The sequence below is a fragment of the Rhinopithecus bieti genome, unplaced genomic scaffold (assembly GCF_001698545.2).
Source record: "Rhinopithecus bieti isolate Rb0 unplaced genomic scaffold, ASM169854v2 scaffold_15296, whole genome shotgun sequence".
Lineage (NCBI taxonomy): Eukaryota > Metazoa > Chordata > Mammalia > Primates > Cercopithecidae > Rhinopithecus > Rhinopithecus bieti.
In genome coordinates, this window is record NW_016809075.1 from 1,308,219 (window position 1) to 1,326,421 (window position 18,203).

At 42.0% G+C, this 18,203-nt stretch overlaps 1 protein-coding gene across 19 annotated transcripts in view; it reads right to left on the reverse strand.

Moving 5' to 3' along the window:
* Positions 1-18,203, reverse strand: part of R3HDM1 (R3H domain containing 1) — a 204,174-nt gene continuing 185,971 nt past the window's right edge. For 15 of the 19 annotated variants that reach the window (XM_017888462.1, XM_017888472.1, XM_017888465.1 and 12 more), the window contains 6 exons: positions 16,207-16,310; positions 15,522-15,694; positions 9,828-9,972; positions 3,245-3,327; positions 2,699-2,783; positions 4-1,329 (listed from right to left, as the gene is read on the reverse strand). In XM_017888462.1, the coding sequence (XP_017743951.1) occupies positions 974-1,329; positions 2,699-2,783; positions 3,245-3,327; positions 9,828-9,972; positions 15,522-15,694; positions 16,207-16,310 (946 nt within the window). In that variant the 3' untranslated portion in view covers positions 4-973. Of the gene's footprint in view, positions 1,330-2,698; positions 2,784-3,244; positions 3,328-9,827; positions 9,973-15,521; positions 15,695-16,206; positions 16,311-18,203 lie in introns of all 19 variants that reach the window. The other 4 variants (XM_017888481.1, XM_017888478.1, XM_017888460.1 and 1 more) reach the window with 2 other exon arrangements.

Consider the following 18,203-nt stretch of genomic DNA (forward strand, 5'->3'; position numbering starts at 1 on the left):
CTATATTTGTAAACATTTATTCTCTTGAACTGAAAAAGGCTTGCATCAGCACACATTGTACAGCCTTGCAAATTACACAGAAATTGAAAAGAAGGTTCCTTGTTCATAAGTGCAATGAATCTTTGATGTCCAGTGATCCGCTGCAAACAATGAAAACAAACTGTAAAGCACTTAAGAAGTTTCCAGCACTCATCAAATGCATTTCCTTAGGTGACAAAAAATCCACAAGGAGGGGAATGCAAGTAAGTGGCATTTAGTTATTAGAGAGATACTTGAAAAAAAAAAAAAGTGGAAGTATTTTCCTGCTTAGAATGATTTCTGTTCCCCTCTAAATGTAAGTGGTTTAAGAGGCATTAAGAACATAATTTATTTTATACTTAATGTTCACACTACCTAAATGAATAAGGAAAGGGTCCTACAGGGGAGAGTTATGTATTTTTTGGCAATTGTTTCTGAGTTTAGAGATCTGGGGGAAGAGTAATCCTCTATTTGTGGGCTCTTCTTAGCATCCCTAACCCCCAAGGAGATAGTACATGGTTTTGACTTGGTTATTTCACTCCTGCATTCTTTTTCCCCCAAATTTTAAGTTGGGTCACATTGTGCTGGCTGCAAAAAGAAATACAGGTTGCAACTGGTTACAATCATTTTGAAGAATAATTTGCTGTACAACAGAGCTTTGGATCTGATACAAGAATTTAGAAATATAAAACAAAATAACTGTAAAAGTTAGGAGGCATTTGAATGGCATTTCCTTAGAAAAACCTGCTAACTCTGTATCATTCTGACGTGGATTCCTACAGTCATGTGGGGTGAAATGCATATATTTTCCCCCTTTGCTGGATCACTGGCCTTTCTTCAAAAGCTATAACGCCATGAACACACATCCTAGGAGTCTCTATAATGTTAACAGAAGCTCCAAACACCAAGCCAATCAAAGATGGGAGAGGGTAGGGGAAGGGTCCAAAGGTGGCTGTTACTGAGAACTTGCCCTTTCCAAAATATGAAAGTCATAGTGCTTCTTGCTTGTTCTCAGCTTGAACTTGTTAACTGAGTTAATTTGTTTCTTTAATGCATTCTGTGCAGCTGAAATGGAGGGGAATGTGGCTAAGACGGTGTAGGTGGAGGCCAAGTCACTGGGTTTAGAGCGTTCAGGGTTGACAGTGTTGTCCCCGCTGCCACAGCAGAGGGGGTGACGACGTGGTTGCGACTGGGGGTCCCGGAGCCACCGGATCTTGGCGCCAATTTTAAAGAGTTCCCCAAAAAGCTTTTCAGCTTCCATGCGAGTTATTCCGTCTGGTAGTTCAGTAATTTCCAAGACCTTCCCAACAACTAGAATAGAAAAGGTACAGAAGTAATACATCCCTGTTACCAAAAAAGTTGGGTAAAAAAGCACTGTAGACTCAAATATGACATGGGAAATGACCATTCGAATACACAAAATTAAAACTTTTAGGGCCATCTGTTTTTTTTTTTTTTTGGGAGATGGAGTCTTACTCTGTTGCCCAGGCTGGAGTGCAGTGGTGTGATCTTGGCTCACTGCAACCTCCACCTCACAGATTCAAATGATTCTCCTGCCTCAGCCTCCCAAGTAGCTGGGATTACAGGCGCCCGCCACCATGCTCAGCTAATTTTTTGTTTTCCGTAGAGATGGATGGGGTTTCACCATGTTGGCCAGGCTGGTCTCGGACTCCTGAGCTCAGGCAATCCACCTGCCTCAGCCTCCCAAAGTGCTAGGATTACAGGCATGAGGCACTGCACCTGGCCAGGGACATCCATCTTTTAAATCATTCCTACTTACCCCGTAGGCAAGGGGTAGAGGGCTAATAGTGTTAAAGCTACTGAGCTGGGTGTGCCTGTAATCCTAGCACTTTGGGAGGCTGATGTGGGCGGATCACCTGAGGTCTGGAGTTTGAGACCAGCCTGACCAACATGGTGAAACTCTGTCTCTAATAAAAACACAAAAAATTAGCCGGGCGTGGTTGTGGGCGACCCTAATCCCAGCTACTCGGGAGGCTGAGGCAGGAGAATTGCTTGAACCTGGAAGGTAGAGGTTGCAGTGAGCTGAGACCATACCACTGTGCTCCAGCATGGGCAACAAGAATGAAACTCCATCTCAAAAATAATAAATAAATAAAACAAAATTAAGCTACTGATGTCAGTCTTTACTGGCAGTTGCACAAATAAAAAGAAACATTGTATGGTGGCTTCTCTAAATTAGGTGATCTCAAACATTTTTCTGAACTTCACATTTCCATTGTAAAATAAAATAAAAGCACTTGCCCTAACCACACCACAAGGCTGCTGAGTAGAAAGTTAAAGTACAAACTTGAAGGCACTTTACCACAGAGAGGCAATGTATTTGTTGACTCAGACTCTCTCCCACATGGATGTAAGGACAAACCCTTTCTCAAAGAACTAAGAGGCTAAGAGTTTCATTCTACTTGTTCCTCTCACACATTTCCCTTTGGCCCCTCTGTCCCTCCTAAACCTACCTGCATCTTACCATATATACTCTCATATCTCAAATGACACACGGTCATAGGAACATATCCAAGAATCCTAAATCAGAGACGGCAACAATTATTATGACTTTTTGCAGGATTCTAGGAAGAGGAAAACCCATTTCTGTGCTGTGGTGTATTCTTAAAGACTGTCACCAGTTTGTAGACCCATATCCAGTTGCCCCTCAGAGACATACCTGTTTCTCCTGCTCCAAGGTCGGTGGATGCAGCTTTTTTAGCTTGTCTCCTTCCTCGGTTTCCATGCCTGCTGCCAGGCTGACCCTGAAAACCCAAAAATAGTTGAGAAACAAGGTTAATAATGCTGAAAAACACACTTTGGATGTTTAAAAACTTAACACCCAAACACCTTTAGTTTGGGTTTTGCACTCTGGCAGAAGAAAATCAGTCCCAGGCCTTCTGAATTCTGCCTCTGTGGCAGTGACATTCCTGTCCATTGTGACCAATCACTTGCTGACGGTCCTTCATTAGCAAGACTGCCCCAATTCCTAGCCACTGCCTTGTCTTTGGGTGGCACTAGGGAATTCCTGCTCTGCCCAGCAGCATGCCATCTTCTCCCTTGCTCTGCTCCTGATGGAGCCAGTGATAATCTGTGTAAATCAACTGGCTGAGGCACAGAGCTCTCCTTGGGCAGTGCCAACAGGTGGGCTCAGGGTTGCCCCTTACACTCTGAGGGAGCTATGATGTTCTGCAACAAAGTCTAGGAGGTTAGTTGTCTTTTATACCTGTTGGTTTGGAATGTGTCCGTGCAGAACAGCAGGAGGGTTGTACTGCAGCGGCTGGCCAAGTAATGGATACCTGGAATCTCCTGAAAGTCAATAAAATATATTTACATTTTTTCTTTCCTCAGTTAAAAAATACTTGCCAGATGCTGGCACGGTGGTTCATGCCTGTAATCCTAGCACTTTGGGAGGCTGAGGCAGGCGGATTACTTAAGGCCAGTAGGAGTTCGAAACCAGCCTGGCCAACATGGTGAAACCCCATCTCTAATAAAAATACAAAAATTAGCCTGGGGCGTGCTGGTGGACGCCTATAATTCCAGCTACTCAGGAGGCTGAGGCATGAGAACTGTTTGAACTTGGGAGGCAGAGGTTGCAGTCAGCCCAGATGGCGCCACTATATTCCAGCCTGGGTGACGGAGTGACTGTCTCAAAAAAATAAAAATAAAAATAAAAAAGTACTTGCCAGAGTTTTCTAATTGTTCAAAATAAGATGAACAGGGGAAAGAAGCAAGTATGGTAGCATAAAAAAAGTATAGATAACTGACATTTTTCTTTTGGAGACAGAGTACTGCTCTGTTGACAACCCAGGCTGGAGTACAGTGGTGCAATCATAGCTCACTGCAGCCCTGAACTCCTGGGTTCAAGTGATCCTCCTGCCTCAGCTTCACAAGTACCTGGGACTACAAGCACAAACTACCACATCTGGCTAATTTTATTTTAGGAGAGATAGATTCTCACTATGTTGACCAGGCTGGTCTCAAACTCCTGGCCTCCAGCAATCCTTCCACCTCATGAGTTGCTGGGATTACAGATACAATCCACCATGCTTGGCTAAATGACATTTTAAACAAGAATAAAAAATTTCCACATATCCTTTTAAGAGCCCAGGCAAAATTCTGAAAAGATTAAGGACTAATAACAGTGGTTAGGAAGCAGGGTGCATGGTAGGAACTACATGAATAGAGATAGGATGGAGAGAAACTTCTCTGTACACTTTGAAGATATGGAAGAGGAAGAATCTAAGAAAACTATGACACTAAATCCTAACATCCCATATGAAATACACCAAAATAACTACAACACACATGCCAATCACTTGAGGTGCTGAAATCTACATCATTCTATTATGATTAAAATCTTACCTTTCAGAGGAAGGAATAAACTCTGGATAAACATTAAGTCTTTATCTCCCCAAATTCACTATTAATTGCTATAAATTTATGCATATAATATATGCATGTACACATTTACATATACTCAAACACACTTTAATAGCTTTAACCAATGGGTAATTGTACATCCTAGGTCTTAAGTGTGCTCTTCTTAATCTTTAAGTGAAATTTGCATTTATAATTTGAACCTGTTTAGAAAAAGTTGTGTAGTTCTTAAGTGTCATTATTCATAAGTATCCCCTTCCTAAATCAGTAAGTGTGGGTTAGTGAGGATGGAGATCTTCCAATTGCTTTCTTTCACTCAGGAAAGCCAAAAGTCATCACACGGCAAAGGCTTAATAACTGCTGACTGCAAAAACTTTGCCTTGGATAATAAGATTTTTGTGTTAAATTTTCATTTATTTTATAATCATAAGTTCTCAAATTTAGTACATTTTGTGTTTGGAGGAGGGTTATCAGTAGGTGCTAGGAAAGCATCCCCAGGAAATTGTGCACCCCTTCTCCTGAGAGCTTCATAACAGAAAGAAGCAAGGTGTGGACTTCTTGCCATTCCACAGGGCTCCTTCCGGGTGAACACAGTAAAGATGCCTGGGCAGCTCCCTGGCAGGACATATGCATGACACACTTGCTCTTTCCCAACCTATAGATGGAAGGGCAGATATGACATGGGGTTTTGGCACTGAGATCAGAGATGCTGAGTGACGTGTGAAGGTGTATAAAAAATAGTTGTGAAGGCCGGGCGCAGTGACTCACGCCTGTAATCTAGCACTTTGGGAGGCCGAGACGGGTGGATCATGAGGTCAGAGTTCGAGATCAGCCTGGCCAACATGGTGAAACCCCGTCTCTACCAAAACCACAAAAAATTAGCTGGGCATGGTGGCGCGTGCCTGTAATCCCATCTACTGAGGCAGGAGAATAGCTTGAACCTGGGAGGTGGAGGTTGCAGTGAGCCAAAATCGCACCATTGCACTCCAGCCTGGGCAACAGGGTGAGACTCTGTCTCAAAAAAAAAAAAAAAAAAGAAAATAGTTGTGAAGAAGTCAGAGTTAAGTGCTACAATAATGAAATTTAAAAAATTTAATGAGGCTCAAAAACTTAGCATTAACAGAATAGCTGTTTAATGTTAATAGCATTAACAGAGAAAGCTGTTTAAAAATTCTGGAATCCCCTAGATAAAGACACCTAAAATTTTCAACAAAAGATAAAACCTTTTAATTCTATAGAATTTCAAGTATATAAAAGTATAGATAGAAAAGCATAATGTACCTGCTGTCATCCAGGTTCAACTGTGATCGCCCCTGCTTTGTTTTCCCTGAAGTATTTAAAGCAAATCTCAGCATTTTACTTGTAAGTATTTCAGTATACAAACATTTATATCTAGTAGATAACTCCTTTTTTTTTTTTTTTTTGGGACAGAGTCTTGCTGTGTCACCCAGGCTGGAGTGCAGTGGCACCAACTCTGCTCACTGCAACCTCTGCCTCCCAGGTTCAAGTGATTCTCCTGCCTCAGCTTCCTGAGTAGCTGGGATTACAGGTGCCCACCACCATGCCCAGCTAATTTTTTTCATATATGGAGGTAAGATTACAGTCAGCAGTACAAAGACCCCTCCTAATAGGTTGGGCTAGGTGTTCCTCTTGCAGCATTCATACCAGACTGTATGATGCATACTGTTTCAATTTATCTTTTTAAAATATGCAATTTCTAAATTAATTAATTTATTTAGAGATGGAGTCTTGCTCTGGCACCCAGGCTGGAGTGCAATGGCACGATCTTGGCTCACTGCAACCTCTACCTCCAGGGTTTAAGCGTAGCTGAGATTACAGGAACGCGCTACCATGCCTGACTAATTTTTTTTGTATTTTTAATAGAGATGGGGTTTAACCATGTTTCAGGCTGGTCTCAAACTCCTGACCTCATGCTCCACCCATCTTAGCCTCCCAAAGTGCTGGGATTACAGGTGTGAGCCACCACACCTAGCCTTTTTTCTAAATTTAATAAGAAATTTGTTTTGTAGAAAATTTGGAGATAGAGAATTACAAAGGAGAAAATAAAAACCACCCCGGTGCTGGGTGTGGTGGCTGACATTTGTAATCTCAGCACTTTGGGAGGCCAAGGTGGGGAGACTGCTTGAGCCAAGGAGTTCAAGACTAGCCTGGGCAACATGGTGAAACCCTGTCTCTACCGAAAATACAAAAATTAGCCACGTGTGGTGGTGTGCCTGTAAGCCCAGTTACTCAGGAGGTTAAGGTGGGAGGATCATCTGAGCCCGGGGAGGTCAAGGCTGCAGTGAGCCACAAGTGCACCACTGCACTGCAGCCTGGGAGATGGACTAAGACAGTGTCTCAAAACAAGCAACAACAAACAAACCAACAACAACAAAACCCACCCTGGTAATTCCATCACTTTTAACATTTTGGTGTATATCTTTTCAGTCTTCTACATGTGTGGGCTGACTCATGCATATGTGTGTGTGTAAGTTTTTAAGGAAATTGAGATATAATTAACATACAATAAACATTCCAAGTGTTGAATTTGATGAATTCTAACAATTGTAAAAGTCCATGTAACCATACCATCCCCCTTAAAGAACATTTTCATCCCTGGAAGAGTTCCCTCCAGTCCCTTCCCAGTCAGTTCCACACTCCATCTCTACTACTATCTGATTTTTAATGTCACAGATTAGTCTGTCTGCAGCTGAATTTCATATAGAATATATTATCTTTTTTTTTTTTTTTTTTTTTTTTTGAGACGGAGTCTCGCTCTGTCGCCCAGGCTGGAGTGCAGTGGCCGGATCTCAGCTCACTGCAAGCTCCGCCTCCTGGGTTCACGCCATTCTCCTGCCTCAGCCTCCCGAGTAGCTGGGACTACAGGCGCCCGCCACCTCGCCCGGCTAGTTTTTTGTATTTTTTAGTAGAGACGGGGTTTCACCGTGTTAGCCAGGATGGTCTCGATCTCCTGACCTCGTGATCCGCCCGTCTCGGCCTCCCAAAGTGCTGGGATTACAGGCTTGAGCCACCGCGCCCGGCCTAGAATATATTATCTTTTTGTCTTATTTTTTTCGTTAACATCGTGACCCAGAGAGTCATCATGTTGTTGTGTGTCAGTAGCTTGCTTTGTTCACTGTTACTGTTGAGTAGTAGTACCCTTTTAAGGATATAGCACAATTTGTTTATCCAGTCTCCTGTTGATGGACATGTTGGTCATGTCCAGTTTGAGCTATTACAAAATAAGGTTGCTATAGATGTTCGTATACAAGACTGTGTGACCATGTTTTCAATTCTCTTTCCCCTAGGAGTGGCATTGCTGGGTTGTATGGTAAGTGATTAAAATCTTAGGAAACTACCATACCTTTTCCCAAAGCGGTTTCATCATTGTACACTCTTACCGCCAATGTGTGAGAATTTTAGTAGCTCTGTATCTTTACCAACATTGTTTGTTAAATATTCACATGTGGATTTTGCATGCTGTGGGGGTTTGGTGTACTTATTATTTTGTCACCCAGGTAATAAGCACAGTACACAATAGGTACTTTTCAATCCTCACCCTTCCCCCTCAAGTAGGCCCAAGTGTCTATTGTTCCCTTCTTAGTGTCCATCAATGTTTAGCTCCCACTTACAAGTGAGAACATTCTTCTTTTTTTTTTTTGAGATGGAGTGTCAATCTTGTCGCCTAGGCTGCAATGCAGTGGTGCGATCTTGGCTCACTGCAACCTCCGCCTCCCGGGTTCAAGCAATTCTCCTGCCTTAGCCTCTCAAGTAGCTGGGATTACAGGCATGTGCCACCATGCCCGGCTAATTTTTGTATTTTTAGTGGAGATGGGATTTCACTATGTTGGCCAGGTTGGTCTTGAACTCCTGACCTCAAGTGATCTACATACCTCAGCCTCCCAAAGTGCTGAGGCGTAAGCCACCATGCCTGGCAAGTGAGAACATTCTTTACCAACATTTGGTGTTGTCCGTCTTTTTGATTATAGCCATTCTAATGGGTGTGAAGTGATATTCTGGCTTGAATATCCATTTCTATAATGACTGATGTTAAGTATCTTTTCAATGGCTTATTAGACAACTGCATACTACTTCAAAATGTCTGTGTAATTTGTTTTTCAAAATCACTCACCATATTGTGAATATTGCTTCCCCCGCTTTTTACTTTTTTTTTTTTTGGAGACAGAGCCTCTCTCTGTCGCCCAGGCTAGAGTGCAGTGGCACGATCTCGGCTCACTGCAGCCTCTGCCGCCCAGGTTCAAGCGATTCTCCTGTTTCAGCCTCCCAAGCAGCTGGGATTATAGGTGCCTGCCACTGCGCCCAGCTCATTTTTGTAGTTTTAGTAGAGACGGGGTTTCACTATCTTGGCCAGGCTGGTCTTGAACTCCTAACCTTGTGATCCACCTGCCTCGGCCTCCCAAAGTGCTGGGATTATAGGTGTGAGCCACCGTGCCTAGCCTGAAAATTGCCCCTTTTTAATGGTTCTTTAGATAGCCACATAATATTCCTTGTATGAATATACCATAATTTAAGTATTCCTCATTGATGAACAGAATTAGGTTTGTAAATTTTTTTCCTATAGGATAAACTCTTCTGTATATAAATCTCTGTGTGCATTATCCTTAGGATAAATTCTAGGAAATAAAATGATTTCCATATTAGTTTATAATCATCTGCTTGCATATCTGCTCCCCCAAGTAGAGTAAGGGTTAGTGAAGGTAAGGCCTTCTCCTTGTTCATCTTTATACGCCAAGGGCATAGCCATTTCCTTAATAAATGATTGTTGAATAAATTTTTGTATAATCTTGTTTCTGTTTTATTTTTGAGACAGAGTCTTGCTCCGTTGTCCATGCTGGAATGCAGTGGCATCATCAGAGCTCACGAAGTCTTGAATTCCTGGGCTCAAGTGATCCTCCCGCTTCAGCCTCCTGAGTAGCTGTGACTACAGTTATGTGCCACCACTTCTGGCTGATTTTCGTAGTTTCTCTAGAGACAGGGTCTTGAGTGGCCTCAAGTGATCCTTCCGCACTGGCCTCTGAAAGTGCTGGGGTTACAGGTGTACGCCATTGCGCCCAGCCTGGATAAACTTTTGATATATATTACTCTAACACAGAAATTAAAATACCGAAAAAAATGTAGAAAACTGTGTATTATTACTATAGGGGAATGGATTCTAAGAATAAGTTAAAGCGATTTTAATGTGATCATGTAATTACTAAATTTAAGTAATTACTGAATTAATAATTATTAAACAGCAATGATACATTAAGGTTAGGAGAGTATATGGTCACAAATAGACATGCCTGAGTGTTGGTGAAGATCCAGCTCTGTGGAAAATAGAAAGGCAGTATTACCAAGATAAATTACCAGTGACTGGGAATGGATGTCTTAAATTCTCTGAAGTTGTGACTAGTTTCATGTACACTTACCTTGCCCGGGGACAAAAGGTCTAGAAAATTGGGGCATGATGGAAAGTGGTGGTCCAGAGGGATGTACAGTTTTCAGAGTGGACAGCTGAGCTGGTGCTGGCGACTGAGCTGGTGAAATAATGGGGCTACTGAGTTGAGGGCTGTGCTGCAATTACAATATGTCAAGAAAATGGGTCAGCATTTTGGGCAGGCTTATTTTTTATTCTTCCTGATTACAAACATGTCCTTGTTAGAAAATAATTCAAACATTATAGAAATACGTAATCTGCAACTCCCAAAAATAAACACTGGTAACAGATTCTTTTTTTTTTTCCTTTTTCTTGTTTTGAGACGGAGTCTCACTCTGTTGCCCAGGCTGGAGTGCAGTGGTGCGATCTCGGCTCACTGCAAGCTCTGCCTCCCAGGTTCACACCATTTTCCTGCCTCAGCCTCCTGAGCCTCTTTCTTCAGTCCCAGCCTGTCGCTGGGACTACAGGTGCCCGCCACCACACCTGGCTAATTTTTTTTTTTTTGTATTTTTAGTAGAGATGGGGTTTCACCGTGTTAGCCAGGATGGTCTCGATCTCCTGACCTCATGATCTGTCTGCCTCGGCCTCCCAAAGTGCTGGGATTACAGGCGTGAGCCACTGCGCCCGGCCAACAGGTTGTTTCTATGCATATGCATTCATACATTCATTTTTCACAAAAATGGGCAACATAGTGAAACCCTGTCTCTACCGAAAATACAAAAATTAGCCAGGTGTGGTGGCGTGCCTGTAAGCCCAGTTACTCAGGAGGTTAAGGTGGGAGGATCATCTGAGCCCGGGGAGGTCAAGGCTGCAGTGAGCCACAAGTGCACCACTGCACCGCAGCCTGGGTGATGGACTAAGACAGTGTCTTACAGGTGCCCTACTTTCGAAACTTGCTTTTTTACCTGGGCAATAATATTGCCGATATTTTTGCATGAGAGAATCCATACAGCTAACTCACTCTTTTTTCATATTAAATATTGTAACATTTCATATTTAAATAATTTCATCATTAGAGAATAGTTCCTAAGATTGTAAAAGAATTCCCAGATTTCCCAAATGATGTTAACCTTTTTTTTTTTTTTGAGACGGAGTCTCGCTTTGTCGCCCAGGCTGGAGTGCAGTGGCCGGATCTCAGCTCACTGCAAGCTCCGCCTCCCGGGTTTACACCATTCTCCTGCCTCAGCCTCCCGAGTAGCTGGGACTACAGGCGCCCGCCACCTCGCCCGCCTAGTTTTTTGTATTTTTTAGTAGAGACGGGGTTTCACCGGGTTAGCCAGGATGGTCTCGATCTCCTGACCTCGTGATCCGCCCATCTCAGCCTCCCAAAGTGCTGGGATTACAGGTTTGAGCCACTGCGCCCGGCCGATGTTACCTTTTATTACACTGCTTTCTGTGTGTGTGTGTGTGGGTGTGTGTGTATACACCCACATATAAACATATATATCACTGTGTCTTTTTGGAACTGTTTGAAAGTGAATTTTACATGATATTCCTTTAACCCAAAATAATTAGTGTCTACTTCCTAAGAACAAGGACTTTTAAAACATAATCAAAATAGAATAAAAGCCAGAACATAATAGTATTATCTAATCTACAGTTAATTTAAATTTTGCCAAGTGTCCCACTAATGTCCCTTATAGCAAAAGATAAGAAAAATATTTCCCTTTAAGTCCAGAATCCAGACTAGAATCAAGGGCTGCCTTTTGTTGTCATGGCTCTTTAATCTTCTTGAATCTGAAGCAGAACACCACAGTCGCTTCTTTCTTTCATGACTTTGACATTTCTGAAGATTTGTTTCAGAAGATCAGTTATTTTGTAGACTGCCTGTCCCTCAATTTGGGTTTGTCTGCTGTCTCCTCATTAAAAAGTTCATGTTATATATTTGGGGAAGGAACACCAGAGAAGTAATGTGTCCTTCTCAATGGATCACTTCAGAAGGAACCCGCTGTCTATCTGTCATCACAGTACTGGTGATATTTACTTCGGCTGCTTTGTGAATGTGGTGCCTACCAGGTTTCTCCACTGTAAATGACAATTCTTTTCATTTGTAGTTCTGAGTATCTTGTAGGGAGATACTTTAAAAAAAAATTCTGCTTTTCATCAGAATTTCACCCACTAATTGTGTAACCTCTAGTGGTGACTCTTGCCTGATGGTTTCTTGGTGGTGATCTTCTAATTTCACGATTCCTTCTATATTTATCACTTTACATTACACTAAAGTAAGACAGAGTTTCATTTTCCATTTATTGATTTTATCAGTATGGACTCACGAATTCTTATTTTATTCTATGGACGATCATTCATTTCTATCACTGTTTTGCGCCCCAGATCCCCACTCCTGATCCTGTATTCTTCAACATGTCCCTATTTTTCTTCCATCCCTTCCTTACTTTCTGGCACAGCCAAGATGGCCTATGCCCATCTGGTACTTTCCCTGCACCAACTCTGGCAGCAGTTATTTTTCTAAGGGGCCCAAGTTCCTTTTAATGGAGACTGGTTATTTAGAAACTACCATCTCAATAGTAGGTGTATCTTGTTCTTTTCAGTACCACACACTCAAGGGCATTTTCCTAAATCGCACAGGAATAATCAGTTACACACTGATGAATGTCAAGACTGTTTATAGTTTTTCAATATTACAACAGGGAAAAAAGAAATATTGGACATATATTTTGCACTTATTATATAATTTTTACTGGATAAAGTTCCAGAAGCATATCTGTGGATCAAACTCTACATTTTGAAAAATGTCTCCAAAGTGCATTCCAAAGAGCTGCACCAATTTACACTACCACAGAGAGAGTCCAAGAGAGCTTATAACTTAATCTTTGCCAAACTATTACTCCGGCAGATTACTGGTCTTCCTGAATTATCCCAATTATATAGATGAAAAGTAGTTTTATATTTTCATCTGTTTAATGGCCATCGATAGTTTGTGAGCTGATCTATAATAACCTTTGTCCCCCATTCTTTTTTTTTTGAGACAGGGTCTCACTCTGTCACCTAGGCTGGAGTACGGTAGTGTGATCACAGTTCACTGCAGCCTCTACCACTCAGGGTCAAGTAATCCTCTTGCTTCAGCCTCCCAAGTAGCTAGAATTACAGGTGTACACCACCACACCTGGCTAATTTTTAATTTTTTTACCGAGATGGGATCTCACTATATTGTTTGTCTAGGCTGCTCTTGAACTCCTGGACTCAAGTGATCCTTTCTCCTTGGCCTCCCAAAGTGCTGGGATTACAGGTGTGAGCCACCATGCCCAACCTCTATCTTTTAAAAAAAGTTAAAACCTGGCTGGGTAAAGCGGCTCAAGACTATGATCCCAACACTTTGGGAGGCTGAGCCAGGTGGACCGCTTGAGTTCAGGAGTTCGAGACCAGCCTGGGCAACATGGCAATAACCTGTCTCTACAAAAAATTAAAAAAAAAAAAAAAAAAAAAATTAGTTGGGCATGGTAGTGTGCATCAGTGGTCTCAGCTACTCAAGTGGCTGAGGTGGGAGGACGGCTTGAGCCCAGGAGATGGAAGTTGCAGTAGGCCCAGATCATGTCACTGCACTCCAGCCTAGGTAATAGAGCCAGACCCTGTCTCTAAATGAAAAATTAGCTGGGTGTGGTGGTGTGTACCTGTAGTCCCAGCTACTTGGGAAGCTAAGGTGAAAACACTGCTTGAGCCCAGGAGGTTGAGGCTGCAGTAAGTCATGATTGTGCAAATGCAATCCAGCCTGGGTGTCAGAATGTAACCTTGTCTCAACAAAAGATAAAAACTTTTAATTCTTTAAAATTTCAAGTATATAAAAGTATAGATAGAAAAGCATAATGAAATTCCGTGTACCCATCATTCAGGTTCAACTGTTATCACCCATGCTTTGTTTTTCCTGAAGTATTTAAAGCAAATCTCAGCATTTTACTTGTAAATACTTCAGTATACAAACATTTGTATCTAATGGACAACTTTTTTTTCTTTTTTTAGACACAGTCTCGCTCTGTTACCCAGGCTGGAGTACAATGGCACGATCTCGGAACACCGCAACCTCCGCCTCCCAGGTTCAAGCGATTCTCCTGCCTCAGCTTCCTGAGTAGTTGGGATTACAGGCGTCCACCACCATGTCCAGCTAAGCTTTGTATTTTTAGTAGAGATGGGGTTTCTCCATGTTGGCCAGGCTGGTCTCAAACTCCTGACCTCAGGTGATCTGCCCACCTTGGCCTCCCAAAGTGCTAGGATTACAGGCATGAGGCACTGTGCCTGGGTCTTTTTTTTTTTTTTTTTTTTTTAAGAGTTAGGGTCTCCCTCTGTTGCTAGGGGGGAGTGCAGTGGCATGATCATAGCTCACTGCAGCCTTGAACTCCTGAGCTAAAGCAATCTTGCCTCAGCCTCCTGAGTGGCTGGGACTACAGGTGCACACTGCCATGGTTGAATACTCTTTGTATTTTTTATAGAGATGGGGTTTCACCATATTACCCACCCTGGTCTTGAACTCCTGCATTCCAGGCCTGCTTTAGCTTCCCAAAGTGCTGGGATTACAGGCATAAGCCACCACGCTCGGCCTTAAAAAATGTCTTTGGATCATTCCATATCCAAATAAGATCCATATATTATATCTGATATTATACCTCTTGAGTCTCTTTTAATGTATAACGACTAAGCTCCTATTTCAAAATGCCATCTATTAAAGTAACAGGGCCAATTTGTCAAGTAAAATATCCCACTGGGATCAGGTAATTTGTTTTTGTTTCTTATATTTCCCATAAACTAGTAGCTAGGGTTAGAGGCTTGAATAGATTCAGGTTCAAATTTTGGTAAGAGTATATCATAAATAATGCTGTGTACTTCCTTCTGTGCCACATTACGAGGTAAATAATGTTTGCCTGGCCCACTTTTAGTGATGTTACAACTCATCAGTAGATTCAGGGCTGTCTGTCTAATGCATCCATTTAAAATACCCCTCAAAAGTTTTTTTTTTTAAGTGAGCAGTTTCTCAACCAAAACTTTTAATCTAGTATTTTAAGGTCTGCTGATGATTTTCTGGCAATTTTCTAATTCTACCATTGCTTCTGCATTTATTAACTGGATTATTCTCCAGAGAACATTCCCTTATCAACTATTTGGTTACATTAATATATAATAGTCATATGGGAAAGGTAGGCTAAATGCTTGTTTTCCTTCACCAAATTTTAGATCTAGTTTATCTTTTGAAGTTAAGAAAATTTTTTTGAACACGCAGAAGTTAGCAAATAATACTTAAATAAATACTGATTCTTTTTCTTCTTCTTTTTTTTTTCCTTTTTTTGAGACACAGTCATACTCTTAGTTGCCCAGGCTGGAGTGCAATGGCATGATCTTTGCTCACTATAACCTCTGCCCCGCTGGGTTCAAGTGATTCTCCTCCCTCAGCCCCCCGAGTAGCTGGGATGCATGCTACCACCACACCCAGCTGATTTTGTATTTTTAGTAGAGATGGGATTTCACCATGTTGGCCAGGCTGGTCTGAAACTCCTGACCTCAGGTGATCCCGATGCCTCAGCCTCCCAAAAAGTGCTGGGATTACAGAAGAGAGCCACCGCACCCAGCCCAAATTCTTTTATTAATCTGGCTGACAGGATTTCAAATTCAAGCCTTGCGAGTCAATCTTATGTAACAAAAATGTAACGTTTCAAAATGATAATGAACAAAACCATCTTACCTGGACGATATTGTCTACACTGCTGAATTCTACACACTTCTGTCCTCTCTGGTGATCACAGTAATATTTGTTTTGTTTCCACTGGGGGGGTGAGTGGGCACAAGATTGTGGATTGTTTGGTACACTGAGCTGCATCATCACCATCCCACCACCAGGTGGCGGTGGTGGCCCAGCTGAAAATCAGAATTAGGATGCTAGTCAGTATATTTTAGCCACTAGTTGGTGTTTCTGAACACTAGGATAACAGCAGTAATTTTACATTTCTGAATAAAATTTTACTATTAACTAAGAAAAGCATGTTGAAGCCCTAGTGCAACATACTACAAGTATTGTGTGTTTAAACAGTTACGATGGACTCTGTAGTCCTAAACATCTCACTTATCCTAAAGATAAGTTGGAGTAAACAACAGCTGGAAGAGTAATGAGAGAAGGCATAGGAAATAACCCTAGAGAATATCAATACTTCTGAGAAAGGAGAATCAGGATAGTAGTGATAGCAGCAGCAGAAGGAAAGAAAGAAGTGGACTGCACATTAACCCTGATTCAGTACAGCACCCTCAATATTGTGGGTGTATCTTACCACATCACAAATTGAGAACCTTTTTGTAGAAATGCCTAAGGAAATTAATCAAACTATTTCTTGTATGAACCAACCATTATCTTATTTTCACTGATTTCTTCATACCTGTACATTGGTGGCCTTGAAGCTGCTGGGAATTGCATGGTGAAGTGGTTCGAGGAAACTGTACTTGTTCTGATCCTGGATGTTGCAGGTAACCTACTGAAGAGCTATGGAAAAAACAAATACAAAAACACAGCATAATGAGAGGAGGACGACTATAAAGATTCTTGAATGGGCCGGGCGTGGTGGCTCACGCCTGTAATCCCAGCACTTTGGAAGGCCAACATGGGTGGATCACGAGGTCAAGAGATTGAGATCACCCTGGCTAACACAGTGAAATCCCATCTCTACTAAAAATACAAAAAATTAGCCGGGTGTGGTGGCAGGCGCCTGTAATCCCAGCTACTCAAGAGGCTGAGGCAGGTGAATGGTATAAACCCAGGAGGCAGAGATTGCAGTGAGCCGAGATCGCACCACTGCACTTCAGCCTGGGCAACAGAGCGAGACTCCATCTTAAAAAAAAAAAAAAGGATGTGAATGAACGGTCCGTTGAACGGTTTATTTGTTAAAATAAACAAATTTATTTATTTATTTATTTTTGAGATGGAGTCTCGATCTGTCGCCCAGGCTGGAGTGCAGTGGCGCGATTTCAACTCACTGCAAGCTCCACCTCCCGGGTTCATGCCATTCTCTTGCCTCAGCCTCCTGAGTAGCTGGGAGTACAGGTGCCCACCACCACGCCTGGCTAATTTTTTTGTATTTTTAGTAGAGACGGGGTTTCACTGTGTTAGCCAGGATGGTCTTGATCTCCTGACCTCGTGATCTGCCTGTCTCAGCCTCCCAAAGTGCTGGGATTACAGGCATGAGCCACCACGCCCGGCCACAAATTTAATGAAATAAAATTATTTTTCAAATTGGTTAGCAGTAAAAGTAAAATCTAATGCAACTATTTTCTCTGTAAATTGTAAGTAAATACTTTATTGCATAAAAATAACTTTGTTTATGGCAATAACACCGATTTTTAAAAACAAAAATTATTTTTCAAATTGGTTAGCAGTAAAAGTAAAATCTATTTTCTCTGTGAATTATAAGTAATTATTATGCAAAAATCACTGTTTATATCAATGATACTGATTTTTAAAAATGAAGAAAATTATTTTAAATTGGTTAGCAGTAAAAGTCAAATGTAACAACTGTTTTCTCTGACAATTATAATTACTTTATTACATAAAAATGATTTTATGTTTATGACAATAATACCGATTTTTAAAAGCCAGGAAAGGCCAGGCGAGGTAGCTCACACCTGTAATCCCAGCACTCTGGGAGGCCGAGGTGGGCAGATCACAAGGTCAGCAGATCGAGACCATTCTGGCTAACATGGTGAAAACCCGTCTCTACTAAAAAATATAAAAAATTAGCTGGGTGTGGTGGTGGGCACCTGTAGTCTCAGCCACTCGGGAGGCTGAGACAGGAGAATCACTTGAACCCGGGAGGCAGAGGTCGCAGTGAGCTGAGACTGCACCACTGCACTCCAGCCTGGGCGACAGAGCGAGACTCTGTCTCAAAAACAAAAAAATAAAAAGAGCCCAATTCCATCATTCTTTCACTTTTACCAGCATATTCTAACTCAAATAATTATTTTGAAACAAAGAAAAATAACAAATTTTACAAAACAAAAAGGTAATATATTTGGTTTTCACAGGGCTACATTTTAGAAAAGAGAATATGCACTTTGACGAGGAGACCCAGAAAAATTTTATTTCTTAGAAAACGGCAAGGCACGGTGGCTCTCCCCTGTAATCCCAGCACTTTAGGAGGCCAATGTGGGCGGATCACCTGAGGCCGGGAGTTTGAGACCAGCCTGGCCAACATGGTGAAACCCCTTCTCTACTAAAAATACAAAAAGTAGCTGGGCGTGGTGGCGGGCACCTGTAATCTCAGCTACTTGGGAGGCTGAGGTGGAGAACTGCTTCAACCTAGGAGGTGGAGGTTGCAGTGAGCCGAGATCACGCCACTGCACTCCAGCCTGGGTGACAGAGCAAGAATCTGTCTCAAATAAA